At 35.3% G+C, this 26,938-nt stretch overlaps 1 protein-coding gene across 1 annotated transcript; it reads left to right on the top strand.

Annotated features, from left to right (window-relative positions):
* Positions 1–7,324: 7,324 nt before the first annotated feature.
* LOC101421204 (vomeronasal type-2 receptor 26-like) lies at positions 7,325–25,693 on the top strand. The gene is made up of 6 exons (XM_004455286.2): positions 7,325–7,539; positions 7,979–8,276; positions 10,369–11,175; positions 15,707–15,931; positions 17,089–17,212; positions 24,783–25,693. The coding sequence occupies exons 1-6, from the start codon at positions 7,325–7,327 to the stop codon at positions 25,691–25,693; spliced, it is 2,580 nt and encodes an 859-aa protein (XP_004455343.2).
* The last annotated feature ends 1,245 nt before the right edge of the window (positions 25,694–26,938 follow it).

Below are 26,938 nucleotides of genomic sequence, written 5' to 3'. Positions count from 1 at the left end.
ATCAGGACAATAACATCAAATTAACAAATGAAAATTCTTAAAAGAGCTCTATTCAAATGGTTAAAAATTAAATATACAGTTATATGTGAATAAATATTCCTGGAGCCCAAATTAGACTAAGCAGGATGGAAAGGTCACATAGAAATCTAATTATAGGAACTATTGGGAAAGGGCCACCTCTTTGCAAGAGTTTTGAAGGCAGGGATAGGTGTGGCATATTAAATCTATCTACTAGGCTGGGGAATTAAGGATCAGTTTGCCCTGTAATTTCCCAGTTTAAACCATTTAACAGCCATAAAATAAGGGTAGTTAGTAGCTCTCTTGACAATTTTCAGTAAGTAAGAAAAAAAATGGTACATAAAAACTATAGAGAGATCTTTCCTGGATTATGATTAAACAAATTAAGTAATTGTGTAATGTGTTTTGAAACCTGGTAGTCAGTATGCTTTTAAAAAAATTATTCATTTTCATAACTTAAACAAAGAAAAGAAGTTTTTAGCTTCCTGTAAGGAAAAAAGAGAGCATTCCTCGTATAACTATAATGGTTTCAATTTTATTTAGCTTGGATATAATCTCCCTTCATTTATAAAATACCCATTAAATAAATTTTCATTATATGTACAAAATCTTTAGAGTAATAAAAATTGTAAGTTCACATTAATAAAATTAAGCTAAAGAAGAAAGATTGTAGATATGCTTGCTTAAGTAAATAAAGTAAATTTCTTTGGTTAGTATTGTAATTTAATAAGTTTATTTAAACATAAGGTAACTTGTCAATGTGGTTATAGTAAATTATAAAGAGTTTGTAAAACATCTTCCAAACTGAAAACATTTAAATAGTTCTAGTTCTAAAAGTCATTGTTAACTAAAAACTTGGATTAGTATTGATGGCAAAGAATAACTTCATGATAATAAAACCTGTCTGAAGGTCACCGCAAGGTGCATATTTAAGTAAATGGTAATAAAAGGTTATCTTGATTCTATTGAGAATCTTCTGTTTTCATTTTAACAATGAAAAATAGTTTTTTCTCTCTATTGTTAAAGTAAAATAACTACTATTATCTTCATGGTAAATTGTATAAGCAAACAGTCATTTAATATGATGTATTGCATTAAATTGTTTAAAATATATATAAAAACAAGAAATAAACTTTAACATTGTCAAACTCTCTAGTGCATTCAAACCAGGCCTTGAATACATTACAGGTTGCCTCTCCATGTGAATTACTGGCTAGGCTGGTCACTAACCCCTCAATTAGAAATATTTGCTATATCAGCCTCTGGTTCTGCTCCTGAAGTAGATGGAAACCACGTTACAGTTTCAAGCTCCTGCAGAAGCCAATGGTGACTCAGTACAGCCAAGTGTACAATGAATATTGCCTCCAAACTGGAACTGTTCCATAGTGCCAGAGAGCACTATGCACCAGGCTGATAGAATACTGGAAACTCTCTTTTTTAAGATCAATGATGCTCTGACTTGCTCACTGTGTGAAGAACATACTAAGTGGAGCCATGATACCATGATACTGTAAATAAAACTTAAACACAAGTGGCATTATAGCCTGCTCCCATGGAGAGATACCATTTTATTACAAACCTGATACTTAAAACTATTACTTTCAACTCTAAATCCTTATGCATTAAGTAGTACATTAGTTAATATTAAGTGCTGTACTTCTATCCTGTACTAAATATATGCCTAATAATTATAACGTTATCTCTTCTATTTTGGATCAAGTGCAAAAATATATTAGACATGTTAAATCCCTGTTAAATTCGTTTTCTAAACATTTAATAAACATGTCTATAGAATAAGGTGGCAGTCTCAACCAGGCTCAGGCAAGTTACTATTCTACTGTACTCTACTGTGTAGCAAAAATGAGGCTTGCTTGCTAATAATAAGTCTCCTATTGAACAGTCAAAATTACCAGAAATTGTACAATTAAAACCAAATGTAAAAAATCTTTATTCTGTAGTTCTGATCCACTCCCACAGCTAAAAACTAAGAAAATTTCCATCTTGGTGCACTAATCCTGAATTAAACCAACTGCCCAAAGGGTGCCAGTTCACTAGAAGCTCATCTAACAGAGCACATGAGTGCCAATCATTAAACAGCCTGAAATGTGTCTTCAAAACAAAGCTAAGTATATATCACAATTTCTCTCTGAAATAAATAATGTAGAAAATATATATATATATATACATACTGTTCCCACCAGCTTTTATAAAGGGATGCCATCTTTATAGGCGCCTAACCTTGTCTACCTCTGTAATCCAATGTCCTCTTTTAAAATTGGATATTCCAAAATTTTAATTAAGTTTGTTTCTTTCAGAATACACATCTTATTAACCATATGAAAACTTCATCCAGCTTCATACAGAATGCTAGATCCAACTTCCTCCAGTTAAAATAAGAGTTTTACACCTTGCTGGGCAATGACTACAGCCCATGGAAAGCAAGAAGCAGTTACAGAAAAGAGATTATCTCCCTTCAGCACCCCTTTAAGATTAAAGGTGTAAACTCTTTAAAGGTAAAACAAAATTAATAGAATGATCTGGAGCCTAACTAGAAATCCACGTGTGTGCTGGTGGCCCCAGCATGACTGCAGGGGGGGGGGCCTGTGTCAAGGTTCTGCTGTCCAGAATGAAAAGTTCTAAACTTCTAAAAACAAACTCCTGGATGCTACACTAAAAATTAATAAGTATAGTAATCAGTCATAACAACAAACAGCCACCCACCTCATAGCTCCAACAATAATTATGCCAAAGCTTAGCAAGTTAAGCTTCAGCATAAGGGGGGAAATGATGTGGACTATGGGTGGAAGGCTCTTTGTCTCTTTGGAGATAACCTTAACCTAAGCTGTCTGTCCTGACTTGTGGGTGTGAGATGGTGAGAGGCTGCAGCCCTGCTCTTGGTGACCATGGCAATGACTCCAGTCCCAGGAAACAGTTTATCAATGCAAACTCTATAAACTTTAAATATTCAGAGAAAATGCAAACCAAATGTGCTAAAAAGCTTATCTAGAATGTGTGGAGTCCATGCTAAAAGCTTACCTAGGATGTGGAAGATATATGCTAATTCAAGCCTATTGAGAACTGAAACAAAAGGACCATTTGGCCTTTCCTCTCTGTATAAAAGGGACTCAAAAGTCTTATTCGGGGCTCGGGTTTGAAACAGGAAGCTCCTGAGTCTGGCCAGTCATCAATAAACCATTTTTCCTTCTCAAAATCATTTCTGAGTCCTGGCCTTTCTATACGCAAATAATTGAACCTCTCTCAAATTCTATAACAGTAGCTGTTGCAATTCTGCAGCTACTCACAGCCCACCTGATCCCTGCTTTTTGTGTCTTTCAGTTCTCCAGCCCCTCACCTCCCCCTCCTCAGGACTACACAGACCCTCTTCTATTTCGACTACAAAGCACAGGTCGCAGCATATCAGAGAATTGGTATGCAGAGACGTAGAGTTCCAGAAATCAGTACTGGGTTGGGATGAGGTGATTTGAAAAAGTATCAGAAAATACTTTCAATTTTCTAGCCAAATATAGACTGGATGAATGAAGGCTTCTTTGATTTTATCAGTGAAAAACTTCTCTGTCTAATGAGAATGTTCTGATTTGCCTTATGGAGGCAGAGGGAGTTAAAAATGATTCCTAGAGTACTGATTGATCCAGGTATGAGGAAAATTAAACAATATACTGATATGGGAAGTGAAAGGAAGAAATGGAGTTGTGAACAATGGAATTAAGAGTTCATTTTCGGATTTCATAAGTCCTAAAATGAATGATTTTGAAAATTGAGGATTTTGAAAAGTGAAATGTTATGTATGCAATTAGAAGATGGAATTTGGAATTGAGAGGAGAGTTATTTAGTAGAAACATAAATTTGGCAGGTTACACAATTTCAATAGTATTTTAAAATTAATCATGGAAGTAGAGGAAATCAAGCAGAGATATAAAATGAAATATATCAAGTTCTGAGGAAACACAAAGGTTATGTCAGTCTGAAGATGCATTGAAGGAAATGTCACCTCAATCTAATACAGGTCGCCAGCCCCAGCACAACTCACAGAGGCTATGACTGGAAGACAATTTATTCCCATTTAGAAGAGACAGAGAAAGGGCAACTTTACTAACGGGCTTCAGTTCCTACATAACATGCAGTTTCACTTTAAGTCAATGCAGGAAGATGTTCTAAGGGCAGCACCCCTCTCACAGTGCTGGGCTGCCTACTTTAAAGGACCATTCAACTTTTTCATCTTGCTTTCCTATTCACTGCTTCTGCTTGTTTCCCTCTATTTTGGATGGCATGAGTGATACTATTAGAATTTTTCTTAAATGGGTCTGGAGGTGAGTAGCTTTGGAGGGGAGATGTGAAATTGATGGTTTTCTTGAATCTACTGTGTCCCTATCTCTGGATGATGATATATTTCAAAATTATAGGAGTGTTCTTTATTCTTTGTGAGAACCAATCTTTATTGATGTTGATGATTTTTTGTAGTTTTTAAAATCACATGTTTTCATTTGTTTGCAATGACCAAATGTCCCTTCTGATATGTATTAAGTACAAATAGTGTTGACACATCCTACAATGCACAAGATAGTCCCCCAAAGTGTCATATCCTGAGGGGAGAAATCATAATCCATTAATCAGTTATTCAAATTACAAAACAAAAATTATTAAATCAACAAAACTGTACAGTATTTCCAAAGTGCATTGAAAGTTTCAGTTACCTAGAAAAAAAACATTTCCCAAATACTCTCAATTGTCAAGTTCCCTAAACTTTAAAAGGATTAGTTTCTATAGATAATGTGGTCAGGGGTGTTTGATTACCTAATGTATATATTGAATTGGGCTTTTTTTTTAATTTGGGGAGAGGACTTGTGAATATGAATAAAATGTGAGTATAGAGGGCCCGACCCTACATTCTTTGTGAAGAATGGTAGAATTTGAATCATCATAAAAGTGCTGGTTACAGTTAAAAATGACAATTGAGGGAGTGCTGAGTTCCTAGCCAGGGGAGCTTTATCACATTCCCCAATGGAACAACAACAATTCCCCAAGAACAATGACAAAGTCCAATAAAGGAGGATGATCCAACAATGAGCCCTTGATACTGATGACTACGTTTATGAGCCTGTGCGCCTGAAATATGAACTAGCCTAAAGCTGCAGGGTGCCTAAGAGTTACTTCCTGAGAGCCTCCATGATGCTCAAATGTGGCCACTTTCTAAGCCAAACTCAACATATAAACGCATTACATTTCCCCCAGCGTGGGTACGAGTCCAAGGGATGAGCCTCCCTGGTGTGGAGGGATTACTAAAAAGCACCAGCTGATGTTGTAATTAGATAAATACCTTGAATCAAATGGTCAACTCAAACCAGCAGAATATCTCAGTCTGCATGTAATATAAGGTGTTAAAAACTGCTTTTTGACCTTAGATAAAAGGGGGAAGTGGAAAGGACAAATAAGTTTATATGGCTATGAGTCTCCAAAAAAGAGTTGGGAGGTCATCATAGGGGTCGTGCTTATGCACACCTCAGCAGGGTCCCAGGGATAGGCAAAGTAGATATAAGCCCAGGTGTTGGTTCTCCTGAGGGCTACAGAGACCCACAGGTTCTATGGTCTTGGCAGATGGTTCTGGAGTTCTGTGCCATGTCAGGTGGCCCTACGTTGAAATTTGTGTTCCTGAGTTTAATGGAAATGGACTCAGATGTGTCCGTTCAACACATGCCTCTTCTGTTACTTTTACCAGACCTGTAGTTGGTGCTGAGGGTTTGTGTATACTCAGGAGACCTGGATCTCTGGACTGTCCTCAGCACAGTTGCAACTCCTAACCTCTGGTTTATTGAACTTAATCTAGCCAGATCACAGGGAGGTGAAGGTCAATCACCACTCCAGGGAGACAAGAGTGTCTACAACTGCAATCAGGAGAATTGCATCCATTATTCATGTGGAATCTAAGCTCCATCTTGATATGGAGGTGGAATGGACAGCACCATCGCAGAGTCCACAGGATGGAGGAATAGAGTATGGACTAGACTGGACTTACTGACATTCTACTATGGAACTATTGTGATTAGTAATGGAAGAAATTATAGCATTGATATGGAGAAAATGGCCACTGTAGTTGTTGAGGGTAAGGAGAGAGAAGAAGAGATATGATGTGGTGGCATTTTCAGGACTTGGAGTTGTCCTGGGTGGTACTGTAGGGACAGATGCTGAATGTTGTATGTCCTGCCATGGCCCACTGGGTGGACTGGGGGAGAGTGCAATCTACAATATAAACTACTATGCTTGTGGTGCAGCAGTGCTCCAAAATGTATTCACCAAATGCAAAAAAAAATTGCTAGTAAGTTTACAAATTATTTTGCTTTGCTATGCCCTGATCTAGTCTCATGCCAGTCTGAAATGCAAGAGTTTGCCATTAGCATGGAAACCAAAGAGCTCCATGAAGAGCCCTGTATTCTTGTTTTGAAGAACAAGATCTGTTAAAATACAGAGGGGGGTAATATCTGTGTGCTCAATAGCACATATTTAAGCTTGTTTTTATGCATTACAAATTTAAACTTTATAGGATGTGAAAGACAGCATTACATAAGACAAATATAATAAGTGTTTTTGTGAAATTATCAGATAGTGTATTGTCAAGTGAAAATTCTTTGACTTCATATTTTTATTGATCAACCTTGAACAATTCTTTCCTCAGATTATATAAGCCTTTAAATATTGAAAGAAAAGTGGTATATCTTTACACAATTTTATACTTTGCTACACTTTTCCTAATCACAACCTCATATGATCTACTTCAGTAAATCATATGTAATAATGCAAACTTTGTCCAGATGAGGCTCTGGACACATGGGGGAACAATTCCAGCACAGAAATCTATGGACTTCAAATAAAAACATCTCTTGAGAATTCCTAATAATTCTTAACCTGCTGAGAATACAAAATGCTAAGAGTTTTTGTATGAGTCAAACTTTGTTTCAATTAGGTGACTTTCTTATTTGAATCAGGATACCAGGTGCAGAGCCAGAGGTTAGTGACCCCTTGGAGATCCACACTGTCTGTGCAAATGGGCAATGAGTTGAAGGTTGAGCAGGTGCGAAGCAAACACTTGCCCTTAAGGAAAAGAATGTTTACATACCTCTTGCAGCAGGTCTAAGGTAATGCTTTATAAACTTTCCCCACATTAAGTAGATAGGAACTTGTTTTGAGTCCAGTCTGAAAGAGTCTCTAAAGATTGCATCATTTATGATAAGAATTCCAAATAGAATGTGCTTTTGAGATTTTATTAGTGGTATTAATACCTATCAATGTTAATATGAAATTTTCTATTGCTTTTCCTCTGCTGTTTGTTCTCTTCTCTGTGTCCCAGGAACACAATCCTATGCAGACAGTGCATGAAAATTCTTCTCCTGGCTACTATGAAGATGGGGACTTCATTCTTGGTGGGCTCTTTTCTCTAAGAGTGACCGGTGTTGATAGAAGAGCAGGTGACTTTAAGTTTCTGATCAATGAAGAGAGATCCATTCATAAGTAAGTGTGATTCATCTAAGGCATTTCCATGCCAAAAGAAAGTAAATGTGAAGACAGCCCTTTTCAAAATGCACAATTGAGGATTAATTTTCTTTGTAAAATGACTTAGGCCATTGCATTGAGATCTGCTTGAGTGTGTCAAAATATTTTTCTGAATATCTTCCTGAATTCCATCTGTTATCTAGGGAAGGAGCACCACATAGTCTGAAGTTTAAGGAGCCATTTCCCATTTCCTTCATTCCTAGACCTTACTTTCTCACTCACACCTATGCTGCACCTTGAACAGCCTAAACTGGCACATTATGATATTCTAAGTACCAAATTGATCAACATTATTCATCATATGATATTCTCTTATTTAATCATGTGCTTTCTTTGCATGACTTTATTCTTTTAACAAATTAAAATCCAAAGCTCTGTCTTTTCCATTACATTTTAGGGACCTTACTAAGCACTACCAGCATCTCCTAGCCATGGTTTTTGCTCTTGATGAAATCAACAAGGATCCTCATATCTTACCCAATACGTCTCTGGGTTTCCATCTCTTCAACGTGGACTTTATTGAGATGAAAGCCATAGACAGTTCTATGTCTTTGCTTTCAGGGGATTTTCCTCCAGTTCCTAATTATAATTGTAGGGCTGAGAAGAGAAACAAACTGATGGCTGTGATAGGAGGACTTTCATCTGGAATATCAACCGAGAGTTCCAGAATCCTCAGTCTCTACAATGTCCCACAGGTAAATAAAGAATTCTCGCTCTCAGGTTAATTTGCAATATAGTAATGAGCACCAAAATTACTCACTTTAAGCTTTTTGATAAAAGTATTTGATTTCTTAAAATGTTGCTTAATTGTCCTTTTTCCTCTAAAATACAAATTATTCTTAATAGAGAATTGTGTTTTTTAATAAAATTTCTTTTTCAAAAATGTTTAAAGTGGAGAAAAACAAGAGGGATAAAGGTAATGGCAATGTAGGATCTCATCAGTCAAGGAGTATTTCTCTTAAGATTTATTGATGTAAAAATCTGTTCTTCTTTTTCCATATAATTATAGAGTGTCATAAATATGTTAGTAAAATGGTGATTCTGTTGACAATTTACCTTATTCTTATTTTTAATTGTATGAAATTTTATTAACATTTTCCTCTCATGATAAATTGTTCTGGTTTAAAATCATAATAAATGGCAACACAATATTACATCTACAAAACTGTTTTACTGATTCCTTATAATTAGATATTTAGGTTGCTTCAATTCCTCCATTACAAAGATTATTTCTGTTTCTGTTTTTGAAAAAAAAATGTACTTATCCATGTTAATTTCCTACATATATTTTCCATGTTTTGCCATTTCTACTTTAAATGTTTTCATGTTTCCTAGGCTTTATATAGAATTGTGAAATGCCATTTAGAATTGAATTAATTTATTCTATAAGCAGTGGCTAGTACATGCATGTCAGTTTATTTCCTTCACGCCATCATGGTTGCCAACTATTTTCAAAATATTTGCCAACTAGATTCAGATATTAGTGGGATTTTTCCTCCTCATTTTGAATTTCCTTATGATGATGAGCCACTTTTAGTGTTCTTTTGCATATTTTATTGTTATATTTTGCTTATGTAATGGCATGTAGTAATTTTATCCTTTTCATAAGATTTTAAAAATCATCCTCTTTACCATACTCCCATAAACCACAAAATCTAACTATAATAAAGAAAGTAAGTCTTTCTGCCACATATTTATTAATTTTTTTTATTTTGGAAAAATAAAACAAATACACATCTATCTGGATTAGAAAGTAGAGGCTGTAAGTACCCAAGACCAACATTCAAAAATAACAAAATTTTGTTAATCTTTTTCCAGTTGAAATTATTGTCCATTTGACTGTGCCTATTAATGTATTATTTTTCAGATCTCTCACTTGAATTCCTATGTTTTGTGCCATGCCTATAAAACCTTGACAAACTTTCACCTATATATATTAAAATGCATTTGCAGTTTTGCAGGCTTTTCTGTTTTGTTTTGTTTTTATTAACTTTTTAAACCAACTATTCATCCACGTACCTAGTCAAGGAATTTTGAGCATTATTTCCAAAACTAATTGTTTTGCAGCTGATATATGTGTGAGGCTTATTAAGCAGTTAAATTTAGATTAAACATTGACATGCCATTGGCTTTATGGATCTGAAGTTTGGCTTAAGATATAGGTGGGCCATTTAAATTTAACTGTCATATATATATATGTGGCTAAATATGATCACTCAAAAAATTCATACCTGCAACAAATGATAAAAGATGCTGATCTGAACTCTGAAGAACTCATGCGTTAAGTGGATTGAATGTTGAGGAAGAATCAGTAAAGACTGATTATAGATATATATACTCAAAATTAATTTAGATAGAAGAATACTAGAAAAAAATTAAGGAAATTGTTTCTAGGAGGATAGTGCTATATGCCAGTGATAGATTAGATAAAGTGATCTAATTCTTCATGTGATTTAGCAGTTTAGAAGTAATTAATGACCTAGTTTAAAAAAAAAAAAAGTGCTACAGAGATGGGGACAGAAGCCTGATAGAATAGTTTCAAGAGGAAATGTGACGAGGAACAGTGGAATAGCCAGAATATATGTAGCATGAACAGTGAAAATTATGTACATATACTGTGAATAATGAAATTAAGTGATGAATGATATGAAAAATTGCTGTTTTTAATAGCTATTTATAATTTTTTTTTCAGTTCTTCCACTACGTATGTAAGATGTAAGACAAAGTAAGTGATTCATGAGGAAACATCAGGATTTCATAAAAGCAGTATCTTTCTGTTCTCTTTAGATCAGCTACGGTACGTTTGACCAGAGTCTCAACGACAGAGTCCAGTTTCCGTCTCTCTACCAGTTTCCCATGAGCACTACAGCTCTGCATCAGGGGATTATTCGACTCCTGCTACGTTTTGGTTGGGTCTGGGTTGGCCTTGTGGTTGCAGATGACATCAGAGGGGAAAACTTCCTCAGGGGTATGCCAGAGGAAATGATCCACAATGGACTCTGTGTTGCCTTTACAGAGAGGGTTCTAGATTTTTCTGTCGTACGCGGTGAGGATCTGCGCTTCAGAGACAGACTCATGACAATAAATGTCATTATTGTACTTGGCGATACCTATTCTTTACTAAGATGGTTACTTAGAGTTGTTTGTAATATTCCATTTGGTAATGTCTGGGTCACAACTTCTGACTGGGACATAACCACACCATCCATAAGAGGCCTTGGAAGTCATTCCCATTTTGGAGGATGCTTATCCTTTTCTCTTCACGTAGATGAGATTCCTGGTTTTAAAGATTTTCTCCAAAAAGTTCGGCCTGCAAAATATGCTCATGATATATTTATTCAGGACATGTGGTCTATAATATTTAATTGTCCATACTGGCTTATAAAGGGGCTTAAGAATTTGGAACAATGTGAACAAAATCGCACTCTGGAGACTCGACTTCTTCGTGTTTGGGACATGAAAATGTCACCTCAGAGTTACAACGTCTATGCTGCTGTGCATGCTGTCGCCCACGCACTCCATGAAGAACTCGCACTGAAAATGGAAGATGAGACAGGGGAGAAAAGTGCAAATTTGGCTCTGCATCCGTGGCAGGTAGCAAAAACATATTCTTTAATTTGCCTAGGATGGTTGACAAGAATTGCCCAGTCTATTTCTGGATTTATGATTTTTTTTTTTTAATCCTTTTTCTCAATGTGTAGAAAAAGAGGCTTTAAAAAGAAAAAAAAAAAGCAAAAACACAGAAAGCAAAGTGTTTATTTTTAACAAATTAAGTTGCAGTAAGCCCCTTATTCTTATCTTCAAAATATACTATTTTTTATTTAAAATTATGCATAATATTATTACATATCAGGAGAGAGGTATTTAATCAGTAATTGGAGGAGTCATTAATTGTCATACATCATTGAAAATTCATTTATTTTCATGAGCTCTTTCATTATTTTGGGAAATTTAATACACTGACCTAAAATTTTTCACAAGCATACATAGAAGAGCATTCACTAGAAGAGACTCACTGGTGTATTTTGACCCATTTATATCATTTTACAGTTTTATGTGGTTGTTATTTTGTTAAATGGGTTTTAGAGAAGATAAGTCTATTCTTAAAAAATGAAACCAGAATATTTGTAACATGACTTCAAGTCACATTATTTAAATATCAATATAGCTATTCTCAGTAGATTTGTTTAAACCAGGTCTATAGCTCTTTCTACTGAATTACAGATGATGGAAAGAAATCCTACTGATAACACATTTACTGCATTTCCTCTAATTTTTGTCCTTGAGATACTTGGATCAGGATTTCTTAAAAATAGAAGGTGCTCTATCTTTATTATTTAGGAGGAATTTTAAAGCATTTCAATCTTTTGTCTCTGACTACTGGGTACCTTCTATAAGGAAGCTGGTGCTCAAACACTGAGACACAACAGCTTGCCTGAGTTGGTTTATTCTTTTGTTTGCTCATTTGCTTTACTTTGTTATGTATTGTATTTAAGGAGGTACCAAATAAAATCCAGTTCTGGACCCTCTATTTTAGAAGCGGGAGCTCAACCACTTGCGTCTCATCCCTCCAAAGACTTGCTTTTTTAAAACACAAATCAACTCTATTGATGCATATTAATGATGCATGTGATACTTCCAAAGTGTGTAATCAGTGATATTTGGTATAATCACGTACTCATGCTTTCATCAGTCCAATCACTAATAAAATATTTTAATTTTTTAAAAAATAATAATAATAAAGAAAAAAACAGACAAACAACAAGAAAATTCCTTACTTTTCAATATCTCCATGTGTCCCCCATTGTGCACAGCTTTTTCTGGCTATTTCATCCAAGATCTGTAATCAATGTATGTTTGTATAATCACAAAGTGGTACATTCCTCATCTCAAAAATTTCTGAACAATTTTATTACTTTGAAAAGAAAGACTGCAAACCCCTTATAATTCCATCCTCAGAATTCCATAACTACTAATTCTTGATCTTTTATATGTATGTAATAAAGTTATGAATAGTTTCTCTATTTTAAAATAAGGTAATCCTGTGAAAAAATTTGGGGGACTGTAAAAAAGTTCAAGATTAATTTGGTACAAATTAACATTTGCTTAACATTAACTCCTCCAATCCACTAACATGATATATCCTTCCACTCATTTAAATCTTTAATTTCTAACAATAATTTTATCCTACTTTCCAGTGTGTGAGTTTTGCATAAGGTTCATAAATCCCATTACAAATATTTAATATTTTGTAAGTGTATAAAGGATTATTTCTTAAAACATTCTATTTGTTTCAATCTGATTGACAGAAGTGCATTTGGTATTTTTGCATTTATTTTATTTATGAATCATGTTGAATCTTTGCTTTAGTTTTATATAGCTATTAAGGGAAATATGTTAAAATCTTTACTATGATTGCAGAATTGCCCAATTCAACTTTAAATGAATTTGTTCATTCTTCCTTTAAGTTCTGCCCAGTTTTGATATGTATATTTTATCTTTTTTGTGGAAATATTACAGTATACGTTTTCTATTTTTGAAAGACTAAGCTGGCTACTGAGCTAACAATGCTCCTGAGAGGAGAAAGAGAAAAAAATTAAAATAAAATAAAAATAATTTGCTTGGACTATAATGATAGCACATGGATTAGACAAAGGGGGATGTAATCAAGGATGAATATATAGTACTGTTGATGGTAAGAGAATGAGGGAAAATTTGAGGATGTGTCTCCAATTTGAACTAGCTGATGATGCCCAAAATATGCACGCTGCCTGACAGCTTCTCCACCTGTGGTTGAAGGTTTTTGCACATTCTTTATATTCTTAAATATATATATATATATTTTTTTTTTCTTTATATTCTCTTGCATGAATTTTCTGATGTGACGTAAGGGCTTTATGATGGCTAAAAGCTTTCCCCCAAACATTATATTCCTGAGTTTCTTCCCAGTACACCGCTTTGATGTTCAGTAAGGGATACCCTCTCTCTAAAAGTCTTTCGGCATTCAGTATTACATGGTCTTATGCCAGTGTGGAGTGTCTGTTGTTGAAAACAATACAGCCATTGCTAAAGGCTTCCAATATTCAAGGCACTCATAAGGTTACTATTCAGTATGTCATCTCTGGGATAATATTTGCTCCCTCCAGTATGTATTCTCTGGCACAACTATCTGGTGTTGAACCAGATGTTCAAAACTGGCAGAAGGCTTTACTGCAATCCTTCCATTCATAACATTTTTTCCAGTTTGAATTCTCAGAATTTGAATAAGATGATCACTCTACCTAAGTCTTTTCCACATTTGATATATTCCTAGGACTTCTCTCTGTTATGACTTGTTTAAGTGTAGAGATGATAATGAATGTTATCTCGCACTTATTTTCATTAAAAAGATTCATTTCTCTATAGATTTGCTACTGAATTATTTTGTATTTTTTTACAATTCATCATTTTAAAGCTTTACTTACCAGTAAGAACGGTTTATATAAAAAATTAATAAATAAATAAAAAATAAAAATGGTTGATATTCTCTCTTCTATGTCCAGCTTCCTTTCAAACAAGTTTTTACATCTCCAGTTTCTTCTGATCTGGACTATCAAAGACCGTGTATTTTAAGTCTTTCCATTAGCACTATCTTTGTTAATGTTTCTTGATAAATATCTTGGTGTCTGTGCATGCTCCAAATCTGGGCACAGCCCACTTCTCATCTCTCTTTTTTGTTATCTAGGATTCTTTTCTTTGCTCCGAGAAGATCTCACATCTGGTTTAGAAAAGCATAAACCTAGAAAGACTAGACTTCTGTAATTCTCCAGCATGCCCTTCATGTGAAAACTACGCAGATCAAGGTTTAGCCATTCCCTGTCATCTTTGGAGAAATCTGTGGCCACATTCATGAAAGTCCTTAAACTCTGATAAACATGATTTCAACCACCAAAATATCTTCTAAGGAATCTGTCTTGCGATGTTCATAGGTCGGCCTCAGATCTGGCTTTCAGAAGCTTCATTCCTGCACCTCTACTTCTTTCTGGGTCCTCATTTGGAGAAGGGTCTTGCCCTGAGAGGGCAGAGCTGAGGTGTTTGTTGAGGGAATTTCATAAGAGCCAATACATAGGGGGCTCTGAAGCCTGCCCTATATGAATGTGAACACTTCTTCTTCCACTTACTACCAGCTACTTACCTTCCCTATGCTTCCCTTGAAAAGCAGCAGGGAAAGGGTCATTTTTTCCTTTGGATGTACTGAGTGGCAAAGTTCTATTTTCTGTGTCTTTGGTGATTACCAGAACACTTCTGTACTCAACAATTATAATCTCTAGTCCTCATTGCCCCATGGATATGGAGACTTCTCCTGAGCCTTGTCCCAGCAAGTAGGGATAAAAGTACTGTATTAGCCATAAGTGAGCTCACCTGGGCTTTTTTGCCAGAACACTAAAATTTTAGCCATAACTAGTCTCCTGGTGGTTAGAGTGAGCAGGGGCAGGAGGAGGACTATCTTTCTCACATAGTTTAAAACTTCTCGTCCACCTATACACACGTCCCTTTCCAATAAACAAATCTCCCCTGTGAACCAGGACTTTCTTGACTACTCAAGAGACATGCACAACTATGCCTGCCGCAGCCATGCACAGAGAGTTGCTCTTAATATTTATCATCTTCTAATGTCTTCAGATATTCTCAGTGAGAATCTTTTGTAGCTCTTGGCAGTAAAACTCATGAAATTATGGAGGACATTCTAAGACTGGGCACCCAGGAATTTTTAACTCTCTCGTACAGAAAATTAAAAGCCTTCATACATTGTTCTATTTTCCCCTAAGAATTAGCACCTAATGCTCAAGGAGTTAGGTTTTTTACTTATTGATTGTGTGACCTGGGAAATTCAGTTTCTTTCATTGTAAAAGCCAAATGTTATCTGTAACAAATTCATTGACTTTAAGAGCATATTTAAGTTAGTATTTTAATACTTGTAGAACCATATTTAATACATATTATTCTCTATATAAGAGTTTTCTAAAATAACCAGTGAAAATAGTCTCTTGGAACTTATATTTGGAGGAAGTGAAGGCAATTGAAGAAATAAAATTCATTCAGTTTTCTATACTTTGTGCATTCCTGAATTTTCTTTCACTCATAGCTCCATCCATTTTTGCAAAAGCATCAACTTGAAAGAAGTGTCGGCAATAAGAAAATTGTGAATGAGAAGATTTCATCAACTGAGTTTGACATCTTGAATTATCAGACATTGCTGAATGATAGGAAAGCTCAAGTAAAAGTTGGAGAGTTCATTTATGAATCTCACAATAATCAGCACTTTTTCTTGAATGATGAAAAGATAATGTGGAATGAATACTACAGTGAGGTAAGAAACTTGAACAGATACCTAAGTGTGATTCTTAAAAGAAATTATGGCCAGTATTTATCTTTAGAGTAAGCTGCCAACGACTTCCATTATGCAGATACTCCTGTTAATTTGTCCTTTGTTCTAAATCTGGATGGTGGATCATTTGGGCTCAGGAAAATGGTGAATACTTTTATTTTGAGTTTTTTGAAACCATTGAAAAACTGTCCTTATAATGATCCAGTTGATCAGTTGTTTTCATGGCAAGAAAGAATAGCATCATCAATGGGCTAAAATAGATAGAAGATTGGTAAGTCCTGAAATGGGCGACTATATTAGTTTACTGAAGGCTGTTGGGAACAATATGCCTGAAATTTGTTTGTCTTGTAGCAGATACATTAAATAGGATAGAAATAAACATTTCCAAGACTTTGAAAGTATCCAAACCATGTCATGAGCAGAGATGCACCCTGATCTTGGAGTCTTCACTCACATGGCAGGATAAAACGGCAGCTCTCTTTCCCTGTGTCTGTGTGTTTTTCTTCCATTTATGTAAGACTATAGCAGGAGGGACAGGACATATGCTCGGACTCCCCTCACTTAAGTACTCCAATCAAAGGCTCCCAACTGAATTCAATCCAATCAAAAATGAGCTAATCAAAAGGTCCCATAATCCTATCTTACCAAACATCTCACCTACAGTAGGTTTACATGCACACAAATTATTTAGCTTAAGAATATAAATTTCTGTTTTCCAAAAAAGACTCAAACCAGCACAGGGCCTAATAGGAAGGACTGATAGGAAAGAAAGGAAATGAGTGCTTTGTGATAAAGACAGTCTCAGCAACTGGACATGATGATGTGAGAGCTTTACCATTTGAGTTTACCTATTTTAAGGATGTTTAATTCTCTTTCTTCTTGTTATTGCTATGGAAAAAATAGAACTTTCTGAAATCTAGTTGTGATGAACATAATCATTACTGAGAAAAATTTTAAAATTAAATGACTTCCAAAGCTCAGGAATTTCTGTGTAAGCCCTTATGTAATCAAGAATTTGTGCTAACTTGTTAATAGTTTGAAAGATCAAATCCCCTTATACCATATCATTTCCCATGTGTATATAGTTTCTAAGTTTTACTTTTGAAGTTGCTTTACCTCTTCTCTTTGCTTGGACACAGATTCCCTCTGCTGTTTGTAGTCAAAAATGTCCACTTGGATTCAGCAAAGCAGCTCAAGAAGGGAAACCGTTTTGTTGTTTTAACTGTGTTTCCTGTCCAGATGGAGAGATTGCGAATCAAACAGGTTGGTAAATGTGAAGATTGTTCTGAATGTAGGATAGTGCACAATGAGAAATGACTTGATCATTCCTTGGGGTATGTGTGAATGCCAGATGTGAATGTATTATTTTATCTTCTTTATTTCAGGCATCTTGAGGTTAGCTGTATTGAATTCAGTTTCTTCTCTTTCTACCTCTTACCTTTCTCTAATTTCTCTGTCATTGAAGAATAATCCCAACTACTATATATTGAGCGTGTCCTAAAATCCCAAATATGGAGGTATAATTTATGTACATTACCTTATTTACAGATCATTTTTGCAGATGATGAAATTGCCAAGATTATCAAGCTAAGGGACTGATATTAGACAAAATACAGGACTGTGTTAAATCAGAAATTCTTTGAATACCTTTGCACTCCAGTGACAATTTCAGATACATTTCTAGCGATCTGATAACCCCCAGTGGCAGTATTTGTGAAAGAGTTTGCTGTTCACAGGAGAACGTTAGAAAATTATTGTTTAATGAATATGTAAATATTTTGAGTATCTAAAAACATTTTCATTTTTAAGTTATCATGGTCCATGAAGAGGATTTTATTTCCAACACATACCCTTTTTTGCTGCTGCCTTGTATTAGGAAATATTTTATATATATATATATAGTGACCCGGAAAATCTTTCTACAATTTTAGAAAAAGCAATACAATTTTAGAAAAAGCTGACCCATCCTCCCAGTCCTAGCCCGCCTCAAGCCCACAAAGCCCCAGCTAAAGGTATCGCTATGTCTCTATCATATCCCTCCCTGTACACATACTTACCTCCAGTTTATCATAGATTTCTTGAATGTAGGTGTCAGCTTATGACCTTCCTCTCCTCCCCCCCCCCAAACTTCCTTTAAGACTATCATCCAGTCTGTAGCTCTCTGAGACAGCTTGGTTATATTTTGAATTGTTTTAGATCCCTATAGTGGGTCAAATTTTTTAAGCTTTATGAAAAAGCCTAGAAAAAATACTCGGCATATAAATAATCCCTTGTGGACTCTCTTGTCATCAATATTGGAATATTAGAAACTACGTCAAGTAAAAGTCTAGACTGGTATACTGGAATGACAGAAAGAACAAAAAGGAAAATCTAAAAAGAGTGGAATATAAATCAACTAGAGAGAAAAATTTACAGATGAACGTACTAAAGTCAGGAGTCAGAAGATTTGTAAGTTTAAGATTCACAGGGGTTAATGGCAAAAAAAATGTATTCGTTTCCCTAAAATCTTGTAAAAATTGACCATTTTATCAAATTTACATCTTGCTTTTATATGAAGTGTGAGCTTATCCCAGGATGATTGTACATTTTAGATTATTTTTGTAACTATTTTATAACCAGGTATCTGTTTTTACTGAGCTCTCAACAAAGAATATAATTTCACATAAGACTTGCTTTTTAAGTGAGATTTATTAAATTTTTGGTGTGATAACTCAAAATTAAACTACTGTCATTATTCTCTTAGCTCTAAAACCATGTATCACTTTTTTTAAATTCAGGGATGCCTCTCTCTGCCATGGGCCTAGTGTTTAGAAGACTTGTAATTATCAAATCAAATGGTTTTTTTTACCCAAGGAGTTTCACTGTGAATCTTAAGAGTACAGGATGAGCCACACTTTCACTTGCACAGTTGTTCTCTATACACTGGGTTTATGGGAGAGTCTGGAGAAAGTAAGAAAATATGTTTTTTCATCAAAAGACCTCCCTGTGTGGGTTTGTAGAAGAAAATGATCCAAGTTAACCCAAAATAGCAACATGTAGTATGGACCTATCATCACAGGGATAGTAGGATATTCCTCAGGATATAATAGAAGAAAATAGCTTTATTATGAACATTTCCCATTTCCAAAAATTGCTGTCTGTCAATTTTAGGTCATTTGCCAATCCCTCTCTAGCTTATGGACTTTTGTGATCCCTTGTTATTGAGTTTTTTTGAATCCTCCAGACATACTTTTCATGTTTTTATCAGAATTCTTGACTTTTAAAAATAATGAAATGTATGGAGAGCCAAAGTGGCTCAGTGGTAGAGGTCTGATATCCCATGTACAAGGTCCAGGGTTCAATCCCTGACTATAGAACCTCAAAAAAAATATATATATATGCATATACCTATATATAATATCTATATAATATATATAAAAATAAAAGTAATAATGCAGAATTTTCCTTTCTCATTTTAATCCTTTATTAATTAGCCCATGTAAGAATTATTCTTTTTAATAAAGAGTTTTACTGGGTAACACATAATAAAGGATTTTTTAATATATAATTATTTTTGAGGGAACTTGTGGATTTACAGAAATATCATAAAGAAAACACAGTTAACATAAACTACCCCCTTTATTAGCATCTTCCCTAAAACTTTTATATGTTTTTCTTTGCCTTTTTCTAAGAATTGTACAAAACAAAGTAGCACCTGCTAATTTGTATAATAAAATGTCTTTGCCATATTATCATTTATTTCCTGGATTTTCAAAGGAGGTTTAGATTACATAAATATTACATTGATAATATAAGGGAATATGAGGTATTCTCACTACATCACTCTTCCCTCCTACACTTTCCCCTATTAACACTATCTTTCATTAGTGTGGAACTTTTGATACAATTGATGAACTCATATTGACATTGCTACTAACCAAGGCCCATAGTTTGCATTATGATTTACACTTTGTATTGAATAATTTTATAGGTTTTGACTAAAGGTATAACAGCTTGTATCCATCTCTAAGAGCTCATGCAGGACATTTCCAATGGGTCAAAATGTCCAAAGTATTCTTCCCTCTCTCTTCCCTCAGAATCTGTGGCGAACACTGTATTTATATCAATTTTATAAACTCTTCCATTACTAAAATAATAATGTCTATTTTAGTCTAAAATTGTATTCCCCCCTATGCTTGTTCATTACTCAGTCTTGAGGATTTAGAATGGTGCTGCCCCTTTGCCTCTGATTTAAAATGGGTTTAGAACCCATGAGACAGACGGATGATACTATTTTGCTTGTAGTTGGTGATACTTGCTTTTTCAGATGGGCGATGTCCATCATCCTTTGGTTGGTTGTCCTGGGTGAGTATGATGAAGAGGGCTGTAGGTGTTGGCTACAACTCTGCTGCGATGCAGGTGTCAAGGGGCATGTGTACAGACTGAATATTTAAGTCTCCAGAACATATATTTAATGGGTATACTGCTAATTATTAGTTCAAATAAATGGGGCAGGTGAACCATGTGTAGTCAAATTATAAATGAAGCTAACTGAGACATTGTGGAGATAGGTTTTCATAAATTACAGGATTAGGCTCACCAATGGGGTGGCAATTTCCTGGGGTTGTCTGCCCTTCCAACAGTGTCAAGAAGTCTCTAGAGACGTCAGCAGCACCCCTGCTTGAGGCCCTGTTTACTGTGGCAGTCAGTGAGGTCCTACTGAAACACGCATAAGTGCAGTGTCTGAGACATCCTCCCAAGTCACTTGGCAATCTCTTAGCCATAAAAGCTCATTAGTATTTACTATTTCCCAATTTTGGTCTAAGTATTTTTTTTCCAAATGCCTTGTTAGGTGGCACATAGTAATAATCACTTGGTGCCATGTTTGCTCATCCCCTGGAGGTATGTACTATGGTTGGGAGAATGTAGTGAATTTATAAGCTGAGTTTGGTTTAGAAAGATGCCACAATTGAGAAACATGAATGCTCTTGGGAGGTAACCCTAAGTAATATATATTACCAGGTAAGTTTAAATTTCCCAAGAACAAGGTTCATAAGTACAAGCATCAATTTCAAAAGCCTGGCATATTGCTTGCTCTTCCTTTGCTGGACATTGCCCATGTACTCTAGAGAATCTTTCCACTTTATGAGAGAATGCAGCAAGACTCCCCGGGATGGAAATTCAATGTTCCATCGTTTTTTCTGTGGGTCTCCAGCCAATGATAACATCCATGGCCATAAGCACACATTTTTATTCCATAGAGGCATGACCCAAGTGCACCCCTTCCCACACACCATCCTACCACTCATATCCAGCACCAGTGATCACAGTTGCACACCTTCTGCAATTCAAAACCTTCCCCAAAACAACTGCTGGTGGAAATCAACAGGTGATTCCCCACTCTTCTGTGTACATTTCTGTTCCTTTTATCAGTTCATTTCAGCAGAAAGGCAATTTGCAACCCCTCCCGGTGGATCTCTAATACCTTCATTTTTCAATAGCAGGAGCAGACTTCAGAGTCAAGTGTCCTCATTCCCTACTTCCCTAGCTGTTGTGATTTTCCCAGCAGGAAGTGTTTGTTTTATTAAATGAGCAAACTCTACTGGTTACAAAATACCATGCTGCAGCCAGAACCTTTCCCATACATGGGGATATAAGTGAAAACACACTACAGAGGACTTTTTTAAACTTCCAGGTGAAACATGAAGCTTCATAATTTTCTTCAGGTTGGTGACACACCCCGACGACCTATAAAAACAAATGCCAATTCTCTCTGGAATAAACCATCCTCAAAAGATCCCTCATGACTCTAAAATTTATATATAATAATTAAATTCAATATATAAAATAACTTTGTATAAAATATTTTTTATAAGCAAGGAATTCAGATTATCGACACGAGGTATACCTTAGAAAATTATTTTATAAAGCTTTTTTTACAACTGAAAGTTAACAGTGCTAGTTTAGTGGATTGGACGGAATCAGAATATTTGGATTTTCATAGGTTGAGTTCTTTGAAAGATTTATCTGAGATTGAGTTTGGCATTAAGAGAATTTATGAAGAAAATTCTTGTTTCGTGGGAATGGGGAGGTCAAGTAATGATATATTTCTGACAAAGACTCTGTCTATTCAATGAGGAAATTTCTATCATATATGGCTCATCAGAGTTGTCTTTTGGCGGGCCCAATGGATGGGAATTTATAGTCCTATGCCAGTGAGTTGTTTGGTGTTAGATGCTCAGGTAAGAGGTTCTCTACAGAAAGGTGGCTAATTGCAAATGAGGCAAACGCATATTTGCTAACAGCTGTAGGCTAATGATGAATCCATTCTTGAAGAAGTGGAATCTGGTTATCAAATATCTTTATTTAAAATTTTTTAAAAATTTAATCGCCTTTTAAAAAGATATATAGATTACCAAAAATGTTGCACTAAAAAAATATAAGAGGTTCCCATATACCCCACACCCCACCCCACCCCACTTGTCCTACATCAACAACCTTTTTCATCATTGTGGCACAATCATTGCATTTGGTGAATACATTTTGCTGCACTGCTGCACTACATGGATTTTAGTATGCATTGTAGATTACACTCTCCCCAGTCCGTTCAGTGGGTTATGTCAGGATACGTAATGTCCAGCATCTGTCCCTGCAATATCATTTAGGACAACTCCCCTGTTCATTTTAATGGCTATTGATATTTAAGGATAGTAATAAATAACTTGTTTTATTTCCAATCCCTTTTTTCATAAATACAAACCTAATATATATAATGATTTGACTGGTTTTGTGTCTGAAAGCCCAAATAAAGGGAGCAGAAATTTGATGTGTCCTTCAGAAGACTGGTGTTTTGGGGGCTGGTTGCCTGATGCTTGTAATTAGCTCTCCCATCACATTACAATGGAGAAGGAAATTACTTTTTTTTCCCTACAGGAGAGAGACTTTCAGTTTCTTCTTTCTCAATATGATTTTGTAATCTGAAGCTTCCAGTAACTAAGGATTAAGGTTCAAATGTGTTTACTTGGGCCACACCATTAGAAAAATAACATGTCAAAGGGTTCTCTTCACAATGGGTTCACCCTCAGAGGAATATGAATATAGGTTAAGAAATGTTTTTTTTTTTTTTTCTGGGAGTGTATAATGGAGTCTACAACAATTTTCTTATAATCTCATTGGCTGAAGAGATATTTCTGGCACTATGGACATATCAAATAATAATAAAGTTTAAGGACATAAGGGCTCATAATATTTAGGCATTTAGGCATTGACTTTTCTACCTTTATTTTTCAAATATCTGACTTTGGAGTGAAATAAGTAATATAATTGGATTTTATATGCTATTTATATGAATGGATTCTAGGTTTTTTATCTTGGTCCTGTTTTTTAATTTTTAAAATTCAGTTTACCCTGGGTAGCTCATGGATTTCCAGGATTTCAACTGATTATTCCTAAATTTCCAGATTTGGTTTTTCTTCTGAGATCCAACTAAATATAAACATCTCAGTCTGGATGAAGTAGTAAATATCTGCAACACAGGACTACATTTTCTTCCGAAACAATATGTCCCTTGTCCACTCTTGCCCTGCTTTTCCTATCCATTGATTTTTGGGTGAATTGCTGCAACATCCATTCACTAAGAGTACTAAGTCAGCGAAATGTATATATTGTGTCACTGCATTTTCCTTACTCTCCATTCTGTTTCTGCAAAGGCTAAAATAGCTTCTCTACATTTTAAAAGCATCCTTGAATATCTTCACTAAGTCAAGTCAAGCACTCCCAATTGCAAATAATTGCAATGCAGCTAGCCTTTTCTTTCAAAAATATAATTCTGATATTACTTCTCTATTTAAAATAAAATAAGAGCTCTCCATATATCTTTTACAATAAAATCAGATTCTGTTTACTGAACTGACTCTTCATTTCTCCTAACATGAAGTTAGATTCCCTGTGCTCTTTTCTTGGAATCCCCATTGTCTAGATGCTTATGCAAAAGGATAGCATAAGAAGGCAAATGGAAAATATATGGCATGACAACCTAATCAATGCAAGGAAATTTTGATGAGTGATTGCATATATTTCATTACTGCCCCAAAGAATGGATTAATATCACTCTTTAAAATCAGAGAAGAACCTAATTAAAATGATCAATATTTCATCAAACTTTTGGGAAAAATTTTGTGGAGTTAAACTCATGTTGAATATTTGATTGTTTTTCAGATTAAAAATAGGCCATATTTCATTCTCCATCAGACTGAATAAAGTCAAATCATAAGTGATGCAAGTTTAGATTTAACTGTTTTTATTTTTTAATTTCTGCAAAGTGTTTATCTCTAAAATATATACTGTTCCTTTTTTCCTTTAAATACTGATCTTTACTATAAACACTAAAATAATACTAAAACATTTATAAAATTATTTTCATTACCAAGTATAACTTAAAATGAATTGCCTATTATAGTTCTTGAAACATAGATATTTCTAAATATTAAGACAGCTTAATTGTGCTTCTTTCCACAAATTAAGCCTAAAAGACTCAGAAAATGTTCTCTCTTCCTTTCCTACTTATCAAATACTTTCTTCATACATGCTGTTTTTCCTTCACATCATTACTTTAAATTCATGGCTCTTTCAATGTTAATTCAGCTTCCCTTTTCTGTATTTTTTATACTTTCAAATGTACAATAGATGATTCCTGATTCATGAGGAAGATCTTTTATTTTTTATATTATTAGTCAATGGACAAAATTGGGTACGTTAGGAATTCACATGTAGTTCTGTTCAAGAAATACTTCTTTGTACCCATGTCTGGAGGATGACTAATAAACTTCAATAAATCTGATTGTGTCCCTTTCAGGTATGGATCATTGTATCAAGTGTCCTAAAGACCAGTATCCAGATAAACAGAGGGATAGATGCCTCCTCAAAATCCTGACTTTTTTGTCTTATGATGATACTCTAGCATTTGTTCTTGTCTTTTTGGCCATGAGTTTCTCTGTCCTCACTGCTCTGGTTTTAGGACTATTTATTCGATATCAAGATACACCAATTGTCAGAGCTAATAACCGAAATCTCAGTTACCTTCTCCTTGTGGCCTTAATGCTCTGCTTCCTCTCCTCCTTAACTTTTATTGGTCAGCCAAATACTGTGACATGTATCCTCAGACAGACATTCTTTGGAGTTATATTTTCCGTGGCTGTTTCTACTGTTTTAGCAAAGACCTTCATTGTGGTCGTGGCCTTCAAAGCCATCAAACCAGGAAGTACATTACAGATGGGGAAGGTGACCCGATTCTCAAACGCTATCGTCTTTACTGGCTCCCTCATTCAAGTATGTGTCTGTGCACTGTGGCTGGGAACCTCTCCCCCATTCCCTGACATGGACACACAATCCGAGTTTGGCCAGATCATCCTTCAGTGTAACGAGGGATCCACGACAGCCTTTTACTGTGTACTCGGTTACTTGGGCTTTCTGGCTTTCCTGAGCTTGACCATTGCTTTCCTGGCCAGGAGGCTGCCAGACAGTTTCAATGAGGCAAAAATGATCACATTCAGCATGCTGGTGTTCTGCAGTGTGTGGATTTCTTTCATACCCACCTACCTGAGCACCAAAGGGAAAGCCATGGTGGCTGTGGAAACCTTCTCCATCTTGGCTTCCAGCGCTGGCTTACTGGGTTGTATATTTCTTCCCAAATGCTATGTGATTCTACTGCGATCAGATAGGAATTCCAGAAAAAAATTACTTGAAAAACTTCCTTCCCAATGGTGAATGATTTAATATTCAAATTGCAAAATTGCTATGGTATGAGAAATAATATGGAAAAAAGATTCACGATATGGCACAAAATAAATGCATTTCAGTAAAACAACCTAACATTTTCTTTGAACACCCTTCCTGGATGAGTCTCACTTTCATTTCTTCAATTAGCATTTGTTTGCGTCACATTTACTTCTAACAGCATATAATAGATTAACAATTCACATCTGAGCAAGGATTAATGAAATCATTCATGTGAAAACATTATTATTTGCTTCATATTAAAAAAAAAGTTAAAGGTTTAGAGGATTTGGTGTTAGAACACTAGTGAGCTTAGATTCTCCCTCATTATATTGCTTTATAAAGAAAATGATATAAAAATGTTTGCTCTGACTTATTGTAAATTTAGACTTGTCCAGGTCACAGAGGTTGCCAGTGGCAGATCCAAGATGAGGCAGTTTAGCTTTGCAGTCCACTCTTTTAACTAGCAAAGTCTGCTTCTCAGGAATAGAACAAAGGGGAAATTCTCTTGGAAGAAGTTTTGAAAAAGTGTGTTTTTCCTTCCCTAATCAAAGAGATGTAAGGAAAGGCTTTTGCTTTTGAAAACTGCAGAGTGAGAATTCGGTCCTTGGATTGGCCACAAATACCTGGCACCATATGGGGAAGCACTGGGGACATAGTGAGGAAGTTAGAGCAGACGTGTGAAGAGTTTGGTTTCCTTGGATATTAACAAGTCACTCAACAAATCTCCAGAACATTTAAGACTGAGGGTGATAAGTGCCATAATTTTTAAATTCCCCCAATTTTTAAATCATTTTTTTAAATTAGAGAAGTTGTAGGTTTACAGCAAAATCATGTAAAAACCTGCAGTGACCCCTTATACCCACCATTGTTAACACTTTTCATTAGTGCAGTAACTTTGTTACAATTTGTGAAGGAATATTAAAATACAGTCAAAAGTTTACTTTACAGTGTATTTTCTCCTTATACCATCCTATTATTAACACATTGCGTTAATGTGGTAGATTTGTTATAATTTATGAAAGAACATTTTATAATTATGCTATTAACTAAAAGTCCCTCCTCTGCATAGGAATCACTGTGTTGTAAAGTCCTATCATCTATCTTTTAGCTTTTATTCTAGTTACAATGAAATAAAATAGGAAACGGACTTGGCCCAGTGTTTAGGGCGTCCGTCTACCACATGGAAGGTCCGTGGTTCAAACCCGGGGCCTCCTTGACCCGTGTGGAGCTGGC

The sequence above is a fragment of the Dasypus novemcinctus genome, chromosome 20 (genome assembly GCF_030445035.2).
Source record: "Dasypus novemcinctus isolate mDasNov1 chromosome 20, mDasNov1.1.hap2, whole genome shotgun sequence".
Classification (NCBI taxonomy): domain Eukaryota; kingdom Metazoa; phylum Chordata; class Mammalia; order Cingulata; family Dasypodidae; genus Dasypus; species Dasypus novemcinctus.
This window is presented reverse-complemented; position numbering and strand designations above follow the sequence as displayed.

Bases quoted from the DNA above. Each gene is read 5' to 3' on its own strand.
- LOC101421204 (XM_004455286.2), top strand. From the start codon at position 7,325: ATGAAATTTTCTATTGCTTTTCCTCTGCTGTTTGTTCTCTTCTCTGTG. The intron at 7,540-7,978 runs GTAAGTGTGATT...ATTACATTTTAG, and splicing joins GAAGAGAGATCCATTCATAA to GGACCTTACTAAGCACTACC. The intron at 11,176-15,706 runs GTAGCAAAAACA...TTTCACTCATAG, and splicing joins TGGCTCTGCATCCGTGGCAG to CTCCATCCATTTTTGCAAAA.